At 36.7% G+C, this 13,557-nt stretch overlaps 1 protein-coding gene across 1 annotated transcript; it reads right to left on the bottom strand.

Moving 5' to 3' along the window:
- Positions 1-11,513: 11,513 nt before the first annotated feature.
- Positions 11,514-13,349, bottom strand: LOC147406093 (uncharacterized). The gene is made up of 2 exons (XM_086432490.1): positions 13,148-13,349; positions 11,514-13,045 (listed from the first exon to the last, which is right to left on the bottom strand). Exons 1-2 carry the CDS (start codon positions 13,347-13,349, stop codon positions 11,514-11,516), a joined length of 1,734 nt encoding a protein of 577 aa, XP_086288616.1.
- Between the last annotated feature and the right edge of the window lie 208 nt (positions 13,350-13,557).

The raw sequence follows: 13,557 nt of genomic DNA on the forward strand, positions 1-13,557 counted from the left end.
GGAAGGAGGAGATTTGCAAGAGACCGACATGAAATTATTTCATAAAGGCTGTTCATGACCTATTCAAATTGTTGAATACATAGTTGGATAATATGAAATCTTCTTATGAATCTAAAGCAAATATAAGGCATGAGTTCGACGAAGAAGAAGAAGCTAATTCCGAAGTGAAGAGAACAAATTATAGACGGGACAAGAAGGTTGACTTCAAAGGAGATAATAATATGGGCAGCATAAAGATGACTATTTCAACCTTTCATGGAAAAAATATATCCTGAATTATATTTGGAGTGGGAAAGAAAGGTTGAGCACGTATTGGATTGTCATAATTACACCGAGGATAAGAAAGTAAAGCTAGCCGCCGTAGAATTTACAACTTATGTAAGTATTTGGTGGGATCAATTGGTGATCAACAGGCGCATAAATGGTGAGAGGCATATTCGTTCATGGGAAGAGATGAAGTCAGTAATGCGTAAAAGATTTATACCTAACCATTACTATCGAGATTTGTATATAAAATTGCAAGGGTTGATTCAAGGTTCATTGAGTGTATAGGATTATTATAAGGAGATGGAAATCGCCATGATTACAGGAAACATAGAGGAAGATAGATAAGCAACCATGGATAGATTCATTGCCGGATTGAACAAAGAGATTGCTGATGTTCTTGAGTTGCAACATTACCTAAAGATGAAAGAGTTGTTGCACAAGGCCATTAAAGTGGAAAAGAAAATCAAGTCTAAAAGATTCAGATCTGGTTCATCCTCTAGTAATCCGTGGAGACCAAATTGGAAGGACAGCAAAGTTACCTTCAAACCAAAAGAAGAAGCAAGGTTGAAAAATTCAGTTTCTAATCCTAAAGATAAACCCAAAACAAAGCCTTTTACTAAGTCATGAGAAATTAAATATTTTCGGTGTCATGGATTTGGACATATTGCTTCTGAATGCTCAAACGATAGGGTTATGGTTGTATAGGCAAATGAAAAGATTGAAAGTGCTAGCTCGAGTGACAACGAGATGCCACCATTAGAAAATTATTCTGATGATGAAGTAGAAGAACTTGTGCATGGTGATTTACTTTTTATAAGGAAAGCTCTGAGTATACAGCCTAAGGATGAAGGAAATGAGAAGCAACGTGAGTATATATTTCACACAAGGTGCCACGTGAAAGATAAAGTATGTACATTGATCATTGATAGTGGGAGTTGTACTAACGTTGCCAGCACCTTGTTGGCAGAGAAGTTGAATTTGAAGTGGAAGAAACATCCTAAACCCTTCAACTTGCAATGGCTGAATGACTTTTAAGAAGTGAAAGCAAACAAACAAGTTTATGTGCCCTTTTCAATTGGAAAGTATGAGGATGAGATTCTTTGTGATGTGGTACCAATGCATGGTAGTCATATATTGCTTGGTCGATTGTGGCAATTTGATAGGAGAGTTTCACATGATGGGTACAAAAATCGATATTCTTTTGTAATGAACAATCGAAAGGTTGTATTAGCGCCTCTCAACCCTTTGCAAGTTTATGAGGATCAGGTTAGGATAGCAAGAGAGTGCAAATTGAGAGCGAATCAAAGGTGTGAGCAAAAAGGAGAAGAAAGTAGTAACGTGGAGAGGAAAATAAAATAATAAGTGTACTTGCTGAAAAACATAAGGTTAAGAATGCAATGATGGCATGACAACAAGTATTAGTACTTCTGTACAAGAATAGTATATTTGTTGTTGATGATAGGTTTGGCAAAATGGCCCATTTTATTGTAAGTTTTAAAACCAACGACGCAACACATATTGCTGATTTATTCTTTATGGAAGTGGTTCGGTTGCATGGATTGCCTAAGACAATTGTTAGTGATAGAAATGTTAAGTTCCTAAGTTATTTTTGGTATACTTTGTGGAATAAATTAGGAACTAAACTTCTATTTTCTACTGTTGTGCATCCTCAAATGGATGGTCAAACTGAAGTAGTTAATAGGACACTCAGTACTTTGTTATGTACTAACATTCAAAAAAACTTAAAACAATGGGAGAAGTGTTTGCCACATATTGAGTATGCATATAATAGGACCGTTCATTCTACTATTTTGTTTTCTCCTTTTGAAATTGTTTATGGTTTCAATTCTTTAACACCTGTGGATATTTTACCTTTGCCTACTAAGAAGCATGCTAATCTTGATGGTAAGAAAAAGGTAGATTTTGTTAAAGATTTACATGCCAGAGTTCGGGCCAACATCGATAGGAAGAATAAGCAATATGCTAAGCAAGCTAATAAGGGATGTTTGAAAGTTGTCTTTCAACCTGGAGAATGGGTTTGGGTGCACCTACGTAAGGGGAGGTTCCCTACACAAAGGAAGTCAAAATTGCAGCATAGAGAAGATGGTCCATTTCAAGTTTTGGAGCGAATTAATGATAACGCCTACAAACTAGATTAGCCAAGTGACTATGGTAATGTTAGTGCAATTTTTAATGTTGCTGATTTATCTTTGTTTGATGTAGGTGAATCGAGGACAAATTTTTAATGTTGCTGATTTACAAGGCTTGATTGTGGAAGTACAATACAAGGAGGCCGTTCTAGAAGATTCCAAGACTAAAATTGGAGATATCAAGGCTTCCCCAAGGATGGTCAACTATCCTTTTATGCAAGGGATCGATTTGGAAGATCAAGTTGGATGCGAGGGTTAATTGGGAATTTTATGTTCTAATTGTCCTTAGTGTTAGTCTTTTATTTCCTAAGGACTAATTAGACCCGATCTTCATTTAATTTGTCTATAAAAAGAGCACCTCATGTTATATTTGGCACAATTTTAATTCTAAGAATTTGAAGCTTATTCAAAAAGCTTATGCTTGTCTTCATGTCTTCTTTTTTATGAGTTCTTGTTAGAGTTCTTGATCGAGTGCATGAATCTTCGACTTATCAAAGGAATGATCAACCTTTGTGGCGTCTCAAGATTGGGGTTTTAAGGACATAGTTTCCTTAAGGTTCTAATCCGATCAACATCAATTTTATCCTAAGCAATTTAGAACGTTTCGAAGCCATCAAATTCAAGGGTTTCTTGAGGAGATCGTCTAGAGGATATCCATATCAATGGAGTACATCTAAAGGGGTTCATATCAGTTTGATTTTAAGCTCGACCCAAATTTTCCACCTAAACAAGTTTGTGAGATATTGGGTGGAGACCTAGATCATATTTTCAAAACAAAAATAAACAAACCCAGTATCCATTTTATCGCACAATAAAATCTAGATCCAACCTTCTTTATCCTTTTGCAACCTTAGCCTAAGCCTACGTTTCGTCCTATTTAAAGTCCTCTCAGATCAAGGAATGGTTTTAAGGCATCTTAGTAACGGTGGAAGCATGTTATGGAAAACAACATCGAGGTATATGTGATCTTGTTACTTAATTTGGATTTCAAGTCGCCAAAGTAGTTGAAGGACCGAGAGGGGAGGCCAGTTCAAATATTTGAAAAAAAAAGAGCGACTTGAAATGTAGAGTCATTGATATTGAAGCTCAACTCGAGTCACTACACCATGAAAATAGTTGGAGGAACTTGAGAGGGAAGTCCAGATTTGTTACTCAAGAAAAAATGCTATTGGAAGAGTAGAGTATTCGATCTCGCAGCTCAACTTGAGTCACCAAGCCAACAGGGGCAGAGAAAAACTAAGAAAGTATTCAAAGTGAAAAGCTACAAAGTAAGACTGAAAGGGCATTGTGAGTAAAAGAATCAGTCTATGGTAAGATCAAAACCACCACCATGATGAAAACTCAAAAAGGGTGTCGATACAAAAAAACGTAGAAACCGGGTCTGGTCAAAATCGTAACTGGCACCAGGTACAAAATGGGAATAATAATAACAATAAAAATAAATAAATAAGCAAATAACTCCTAACCCGCAAGAGTATAAACTGTGAACGGGAAAAATTTTGAAAGTTCTTAATTGCCCAATAAGTACGACGAACATAGCTCAGTCAAAATCCTTAGTTTTGGGAATGACTCTAAAGAAGTTAAAGATCAGCTGACACTTATAAACGCGGCATTTGGCAAAGGCACCATAATCGTCAAAGTTCAGAATTGTTAAACATTTATTTGTCACTGTTTATTTTTGGCCTATGACAAAGAATCTAGGACTTTCTTAAAATCAAGAGTTTTCAAAAGTAGTAGATATATCTGAGGCCATTACGTAAAAACCTATTTTTTCACTTCATTAAGTACTACATCACTTTTCTTAAAAGTAGGGTACAAAAGGAACAGCGGGCAAATAACTACTCAAACATTTTCCTAAGAGGCATAGTAGTATCAAGTCCATCCTCTAGGGCATTGATCTGAGTACCCTGGTCAATGATTATTATCTCCACATCTGAGGCAGGATGACTCACCAAATACTCAAATATCATTCCATCATGCAATTCTCTCTTAAGGACGGTCACGCTACGCTAAGCTATCTCAAAACGATCCCGTAACTTCCATGAAGGGGAAAAAGAAAAATATATATATTACATTACATGATTTGAAGTGTCAATCATTTGATTGACCATATTTTTAGTCATCAATAAACCCTATAGAAGATTGTAGTAAAGTGATTTGTAGGGTATCGTTATTGGCCGGGGATTGCGGGTACTCCTATTTTAAAGAGTCATAACAAATTTTAGTTAGTTTAATTAATAAGTTGGAAACAAACATATTACACAAATTTAAGGAGTTTTCAATTTTTGGCGATTCCGATTTAAAAAAAATAAAAATAATAAAAATAAAAATTAAAGAAATAAATATTTACAATTGATCATCTTCTCTCACAATTCAGAAAATCAAATTCATTAAATGACTAATCAAATTGCTTTAACATAGACAACAAATTTTATGCCTTAATTATATATCCGAATTGAATCAAAGTGCAAGCTTAAAGAGATTATGTATCTTATAAATTTCTTCTTAGATAAACCCTAGGATTTTGGAAAAGTCCATCATCTAGTTATTTTGATTAAGCAATCAAGTTAATACTCAGTGTATCCTTACAACTTCTTAAACAAATTATTAAGATCCAAAGGAATTATGATTCAATAACCTACTCTTCAAACCTATGGAAAAGTCCATGGCTAAAGAACATGCATTTTTCAGATCACAACTATTGTTCATAATTTTTACCACTTTTAAATCATACTCCAAATCAATTAGGTGATTAGAGATACAATTATGGCTTCAATGACTGTTAATATCAAAGTTTTCAATATGGCCAAACTAAAAATTGAGCATACATAATTAAAATTCACTGATTCATGTGTCTACATATCACCAATCCGGAAACATCAATTAATGAATCTGAAAGTCACTAACTCATTGAATTAAATATTTCAAACTTAAGAATCCAACAAGATGTTCTTTAATCCAATAGCAACCAGGGTTGAAATAATAAAAATAAATAAAAGTCATAAGGGTTACACTTTTTAACATAACCAAAGAAGTTTGAGATGTGTTGATGGTGATGTTCCTCACGGTAATGATGTTGATGATTGAAAACGAATACAAGCAGCAACTTCTCCTTCTTCTTGGCAATAACTCGTTGGCCCCTAGTTTCGCAAGTTTCTGGTTCTTCTTCTTCTCAAGAAAAGATTAAAATCAAAAAATACAGAGAGAGAGAGAGAGAGAGAGAGAGAGATCTCCTTTTAGTCTCTTCCTTTTTCTTTTTTCTTCTATGCATTCTTTTTTTTTTTTCCTCCTTAGAAGCCTACAAAATCTCATAAAAATATTCTAAATCTTATCCTCCAATAACAATATCAAAATCTGACTAATTAAGGAAAAAATATTAAAATAAAGTCCTAATATAATTAGGAAAGTGGTGTTTTCAGTTGGAATTTTCGTGCACCAAATTTGGAGACATTCGAAAATACATCGAATCAAATCCGTGTCAAATTCGCGTCAACAGTGTACGTACAGTAACTTCAAACCTGATTTTGACCTTGATACAGCCAGTATCTCTCACAATGTAAAACACAAAAGTTGTAGATCTTTTTCTTAGCGTTCCAAATCATTTTGAATCATCTCAATCGGAGTTCGGATAAGAGCGTTATGCCCAAATTACAAAGAGATATCGAAACTGTCCAAAATCGCCCAATTAATTTCGTTTTGCACTTAACACTTCCACTTGCATCCTAAATCAAAATAAAAGATTAATGAGTACATTTAGGCACTAAATATGTGTAAAGGACTAAATATTAAAGGTGAAAAATATGACATTTTGCATTCTTATCAAATTCCCCCATACTTAACTTTTGCTCGTCCTCGGGCAAAATAAAACAAAATGTAACCTAGTAGAAACTCAAGGAAAACGACGAAGACTAACTAAAAACACTACAATGACATAACACAAATTAAATGACTCTAATCCTTCCAACTTACATCTCAAAGATCCTTTAGATGGTATGGCACAATAAAGTAGGAAGAGCACAAGTTTACTTCAAAAATAAGCCACAGAGTTATTAAGACTATATAGCATTCATACTTGGAGTGTGTGTGTGTGTTTAGCCAAATATAAGTGTAATATGCATCCTCAAGTTAATGCACAAATTGTATCAAACTTTACTTCTCACAATGTAACACTCTGGTTTTCTCTCAATTTGATATGGTGCTAGCTACACTAATCACTCAAACACTTGTGAAAACAGTTTAAACAATAGGCTTGCTTGTCCACCCACTCTCCACATCTAAAACAGAACATCAAAGGATCAAGAGGTCTTTGAAAAGGTTGTAATGGGGCTAAAGGGTCAAGGGTTCATAAGAAGGAAGAGCAAGGATATCACAAAATTTCCTCAGAACTAGAAAGCAATTAGAAATGTCAATAAATAGGTCTTCATCATTAAGTACCACATTTCGATCACTCTAGGGTAGATATCATCAATTTTTTTTTTTTTTTTTTTTTTTGCTTTAGAGATTTGTAATCTCCCATTTCTTCAGAACTTGTATTCTTTAAATCACAACACTTCTTTTCATGTCCCTACTTCTCCTTTGATCACAATCTTTTTTTTTTTAACAAATCTTACACCTTAGAACCATATGAAATCCTCCCCCACACTTATGCTTTTCCACCCTTCCTGATATCACCTTATAAACAAGATCCAAGCTCACTAGTTCCAAGGAAAAGGGTAGGTAAAGTGTTTAAGTTCAAAAGAGTAAGTGAATGTGGGTTAATGAAAAAAATAGGCTAATGAAGGCTCAAAGGGCTATCTAAGGGTCAAATCACAATCAAGACAAAGGCTATTTGGTCATGGTGGTAAAATCCTAATTTGCCTCCGTCTTCTCCATATCTGAACATGTAAAATTGTCTCAAGCGGGTTTAAAGCAAGTTCTAGAAAACATGATATTCGCAAGATGCACTCAAAAAAGAAGTTTAAATTGATATGTATAATGAATCAATTATAAAGCTTGAATAGCTCACAAATATTGTGGGATTATGCAAGTATCATTCAATATGTGTCCATGCTTCACTTTAAGATAACAGATTACTCGAATCAAGGCTAATGTGCATCAAAATTTCCAAGTATGACTACAATATAAGCAAATTAACTCCATTTCTTGTTTTATCTGTAAAAGTATTCTCAAGTCTATTTACAAGCCATCTATCTTAAGAATCAGTTTCATCATTAAGTTGAAAGGAATTCTAAGAAGAAAATAATTTTTTTTTAAAATTTTTTGTATTTTTTTTTTTAATTAAAGTTGTAAATCCCTCCCCCACACTTAAATCCTACATTGTCCTCAATGTAGATCAGAATAAGCCTGTAAGTAGAAATATAAACAAGAGCAAGGTATTCACGAAAATCACACAATAAAAAAAAATGAAATCAACCAAAGTAAATAGAAGAGAGAAAGAAAATGCAAATCTGTGTTGATGTATCCTCAATAGCCTTGGCTGAATTGGGTTGCCTCCCAGTAGCGCTTGAATGTTTACAGTCCTTCAACCTAGACTTTGTACCTCGTTTTTAGTCCTTTGTGAGTGGAGCCTCTAGGAGGGGTACTTTTTCCACAGTGTGCTCCTTAAAAGCCTCATAGTAAGGCTTCAAGCGATGGCCATTCACCTTGAATTCATTTCCAGTTTTTCACTTTTTATCTATACAGCACCATGAGGAAAAACATTAGTGACAACAAAGGACCAACCCATCTAGAACGTAACTTACCAGGAAAAATTTTAAGTCTAGAATGGAAAAGAAGAACTTTTTGGCCTTCAACAAAGGCCTTGCCACGGATCATCTTATCATGAAAAGCTCTACTTTTCTCCTTGTAGATCCATGCGCTATCATATGCCTCGTTTCTAATCTCCTCAAGTTCATTCAGTTGCAATTTTCTATGTAAACTGGCCTCATCAATGTCTATGTTGAAAGATTTAACAGCCCACCACGCCCTATGCTAAAGCTCAACTGGTAAATGACACGTCTTACCATAGACAAGTCTAAATGGAGACATCCCAATTGGCGTTTTGTATGCTGTCCTATAGGCCCAAAGTGAATCATCAAGTCTTTTACTCCAATCCTTGCTTGTAGGACCCACAGTCTTTTCCAAAATTCCCTTAATCTCACGCTTTGAAACCTCTGCTTGTCCATTCATTTGAGGATGATATGGTGTTGCCACCTTGTGAGTCACCTTGTATTTTTTAAGCAGAGCCTCAATTGTTTTGTTGCAGAAGTGTAATCCACCATCACTAATAATCGCATGAGGCACTCCCAACCTAGTAAATATGTTAGATCTCAAGAAATCTGCAACAACTTTAGAATCATTAGTTTTGGTGGCCTTAGCCTCCACCCACTTGGACACATAATCAACAGCCAAAAGAATGTAAAGAAAATCGTTAGATGAAGGAAATGGCCCCATGAAATCAATGCCCCAAACATCGAAAATCTCAACAGTTATGATATGGGCCATGGGCATTTGATCTTTAGAACCTAAGTTACCTGTTCTCTGGCACCTATCACAAGTCATGCAGTACATATATGCATCCTTAAAAATAGAGGGCCAAAAGAAACCACAATCTAATACCTTACGGGCTGTCCGACGTGCACCAAAATGTCCACCACAAGACTCAGAATGACAAAAGGCAAGTATAGATTTATGCTCAGATTCAGGGACACACCTCCTAATGGTTTGATCACTACAATGCTTCCACAAATAAGGTTTATCCCATATATAATATCTAGCCATTTTCTTAAGTTTTTCTTTATTAGACTGAGGTAAAGTATCAGGGAATTGCTTAGTAACTAAATAATTCACAATATCCACATGCCACGGTTCACTTAACTCAATCCCAAAGAGCTGCTCATCTGGGAATGATTCTTGCAAGGGTAAGGTGTCCTCCTCATGTACAAGTCTGCTCAAATGGTCGGCTACTAAATTTTCACTCCCCTTTTTGTCTTTAATCTCCAAATCGAATTCTTGAAGTAACAGCACCCATCTAATCAACCTCGGTTTGGCCTCCTTCTTTGTCATCAAATACTTCAAAGCTGCATGATCAGTATAAACAATAACTTTAGTTTGAAGTAAATAAGAGCGAAATTTATCTAAAGCGAAAACCACAGCAAGGAGCTCTTTTTCAGTTGTGGAATAGTTCAGTTGGGCATCATTGAGCGTCCTAGAGGCATAGTAGATAGCATAGGGCTTCTTATCTATTCTTTGTCCCAACACAGCCCCAACAGCGTAATCTGAGGCATCACACATCAATTCAAAAGGTAAGGACCAATTAGGTGGAGACATAATTGGAGCAGTAGTCAATAACTCCTTCAACTTCTCAAAAGCCTTCTTGCACTCCTCATCAAACTCAAATGGAGTGTCTTTTTGGAGCAACCGGCACAAGGGCCTTGATGCCTTGGAGAAATCCTTGATAAATCTCCTGTAAAATCCTGTATGACCAAGAAATGACCGAACCTCTCTCACACAAGTGGGAGAGGGTAAGTAACGCATAAGATCTTCCTTAGATTTATCAACCTCAATCCCCCTAGCAGATATAATATGTCCTAAGACAATCGCTTGAGTCGGCATGAAGTGACACTTTTCCCAATTCAGAACCAAGTTAGTTTCAACACAACGTTTTAAAATAAGTTCCAAATTTCCTAAGCATGCATCAAAATCTCTTCCAAAGATACTAAAATCATCCATAAAGACCTCAATGATATTCTCAATGTATTCAGAAAAAATAGAAAGCATACAACGTTGAAACGTACCTGGTGCATTACACAATCCAAATGGCATACGTCTGTAGGCATAAGTGCCAAAAGGGCAAGTGAAGGTGGTCTTCTCTTGATCCTCTTGGGCTATACAGATCTGGTTATACCCACTATATCCATCCAAAAAAGTAATAAAAAGGGTAACCAGCTAACCTCTCAAGCATCTGATCGATAAAGGGCAGAGGGAAATGGTCCTTCCTTCTTGACGCATTGAGCTTTCTATAATCTATGCAAACTCGATAACCAGTCACAACTCGTTGAGGTACTAGCTCATTCTCCTCATTCTTTACTACAGTAACTCCAAACTTCTTTGGCACAACTTGAATAGGAGACACCCACTTGCTATCTGAAATAGGGTAAATAACGCCACAATCAAGTAATTTTATTATCTCATCTTGCACTACCTTCATCATGGGTGGATGTAGGCGTCTCTAGGCTTCTCTGGTGGGTTTGGCACCATCCTCCAATAGGATTCTATGGACGCACATGGTTGGACTGATTCCCTTGATATCTGCCAAAGTCCAACCAATGGCGGTCTCGTACTTCTTAAGAATGTCCACAAGCTTCTTCTCTTGATTCTCCTCCAACTTCGAAGATATAATAACAGGCAACGTCTCCTTATCCCCCAAAAAGACATACTTCAAGTGATCTGGCAAAACCTTAAGCTCAAGTGTAGGGGCCTGTATCACTAAAGGTAACATCTTGTTAGTAGAAATAGGAAGGGACAAAGGAGGAATATACCTTGGTAAAATGGGTAGGGACTCAAGGGAGGCCACAGTTCTGATCACAATGGGCTCTTCAGCCTTCCCCAACTCAGCTTTAGAAATGGAATCTCCATTCTCATTAACCAACTCCTTGAGAGAGTGTTACTTTCAACTCATCCTCTTCCATTGCTTCTATAAACCTCTGCGCAAATGAATCAATAATATCAATAGAAAAATAGGGTTTAATGTCAGTCAATGGATACCTCATAGCTTCAAAGATGTTGAAGCATATAATTTCATTATCAAATTCCATGGTCAATGTTCCTCTATAAACATCGATCTTTGTTCTTGCAGTCCTCATGAATGGGCGCCCTAAAAGTAATGGAATGGAATTTAGGGGTGCCTCTTTCATATCAAGGACATAGAAGTTAACGGGAAAAATGAGTTAATTCACCTGCACAAGAACATCCTCAACGTATCCTTTAGGATACTTGTTAGATCGATCAACCAATTGGATAACAACATTATCACTTTTAAGTTCACCCAGATATAAATAAACATAAAGACTATAAGGCATCACATTAATTGAAGCTCCTAAGTCTAACATGACATTATCAAAAATTATTGGTACCAATCACACAAGGAACAGAAAAACTCCCTGGATCCTTAAGCTTTGGTGGCAATTTCCTTTGGATGACAGCAGAGACTGTCTCATTCATCTTTACCACCTCTTTCTCACGAGTTTGCCTCCTTCTAGTGCAAAGCTCTTTCAGAAATTTGACATATTTTGGCACTTGCTTCAAATACTCAATCAAAGGCATGTTGACTTGTACCTTCTGAAAAATCTCCAAGATGGCTTGATCAAATTCATCCTTCTTGATTTTGGCAAACCTACTAGGAAAAGGCACACGAGCAAAAGAATTAGAATCGAAATTTTTTTTAGGATTTTGCTCATTACCTCGAGGTTTCAAAGCCTTCTCAGATGATGAAGGACTAATCATTTCTGTCTTTGATGTGGCAGGATCTTTCTCTTTGTCCTTTTCCTCATTGTGGGTCACTTGGGCCTTCTTTAGGGTTTTGGGAACATTCACAAGGGTCTTACCACTCCTTGTCGTAACAACTTTAGCTTGTTCGATATTTGGGTCGGGAACAGTGTTGCTAGGTAATTTTCCACTCTCGGTTATCTTTCCCATGAAGTCTACCACTTGTCCCAACTGCTTTTTCAACTCTACAATGTCTTTAGTGTGAGCCTGTTGACCTTTAACAAGAGCTTGAGTAGCAGTATTTAAATTCTGTTGCCCTTGAGCAAGGGACTTTAAAATCTTATCATAATTAGGAGCAGTAGAATTTGTAGGCACATGAAGATTAGATACAAAGTTTTGAGGTACCTGAGGTGAGACAAAGTTTTGAGGTACCTGAGGTCTCATCAGAAAACCTGGAGGGCGTGGAAACACTTGCCCTTGTCCTTGAGGGTTCTGAATATTATCATTGTTGGCCCAACGTAAATTGGGGTGATCTCTAAGTCCATGGTTATATGTGTTAGAGAAAGGGTTATACCTTTGTCCACCTTGATTACCTTGAAACCCAACAATGTTAAGAGACTCCCATCCTCCATTATTGATCAGTTGGGGGCATTGGTCAGTTGGATCCCCTTGAGTGCAGCCCGCACCACAGATTTGAGCAACTTGTTGTACTTGTGGTCCATTCACATTCAATACCTGAGACAGATGAGTAGACATTTTATTAACTTTTTCCTCAAGAGTAGAGTTAGAAGATACCTCATTCACCCCACGAGTAGAGTTTAACACTCCCTCATATTGTTGATAATTAAGAACACGTTGGGCGAGCAACTCCTTAGAAACTTCAGGTGTCTTATCCACAAAAGAACCTCCAGCAGCAGCATCTAACAATTGACGTTCAAGAGGGAGGAGTCCCTCATAAAAGTAAGTAAATAGATTTCCTTCCTTCATCCCATGTGAAGGACATGATGCAACTAAGCTTTTGAATCTCTCATAGTAGGCATAAAATGCCTCATCCTTCCTTTGCTTAATTCCAGTTATTTGCTTTTTCAATACAGTAATCCTTGAGGCAGGGAAGTACTTAGTCAAAAATTCAGTCATCAACTTCTCCCATGTGTTAATATAGCCTGAGGGTAGATCAAACAACCAAGTCTTTGCCCTATCTTCAAGTTAGAAAGGGAATGACTTCAGCTTCAAAATGTTGAGATCCGCATTCTGTGGGCACATACTTGAACATACAAACTGAAACTCCTTGAGATGCTTATGAGGATCTTCATTAGTAAGCCCATGGAATTTGGGCAAATGGTGTAAAAACCCACTCTTCAGTTCAAATTTAGCTACTTTGCCAATTGCTGGTTCTGGATAAGTAATACAAGTTGGTGCGGGTCCCCCATCGGTTGAAGAAGACATTTGTCTAATGGTTTCAGCCATTGGTAATTCTTTTTCTTCACTTTCTTCTTCTAAATCCGGTATGTTTTCTTCCTCGTCTGACAAGGGATAGGAAGAGCTATTTGACTCTTCCGACTCTTATTGGTGAGGTGGGGGTTGATGTGCAACTTCTTTTAGCAAGGCCAAGCGTTTTACAAGTTCTTGAGTCTTTCTACTAACTGTGGACATTCCTAGACCTGAACCACAAAAG

The sequence above is a fragment of the Akebia trifoliata genome, chromosome 3, assembly GCF_017979445.1.
Source record: "Akebia trifoliata isolate Shusen 1 chromosome 3, ASM1797944v1, whole genome shotgun sequence".
NCBI classification, from domain to species: Eukaryota; Viridiplantae; Streptophyta; class Magnoliopsida; order Ranunculales; family Lardizabalaceae; genus Akebia; species Akebia trifoliata.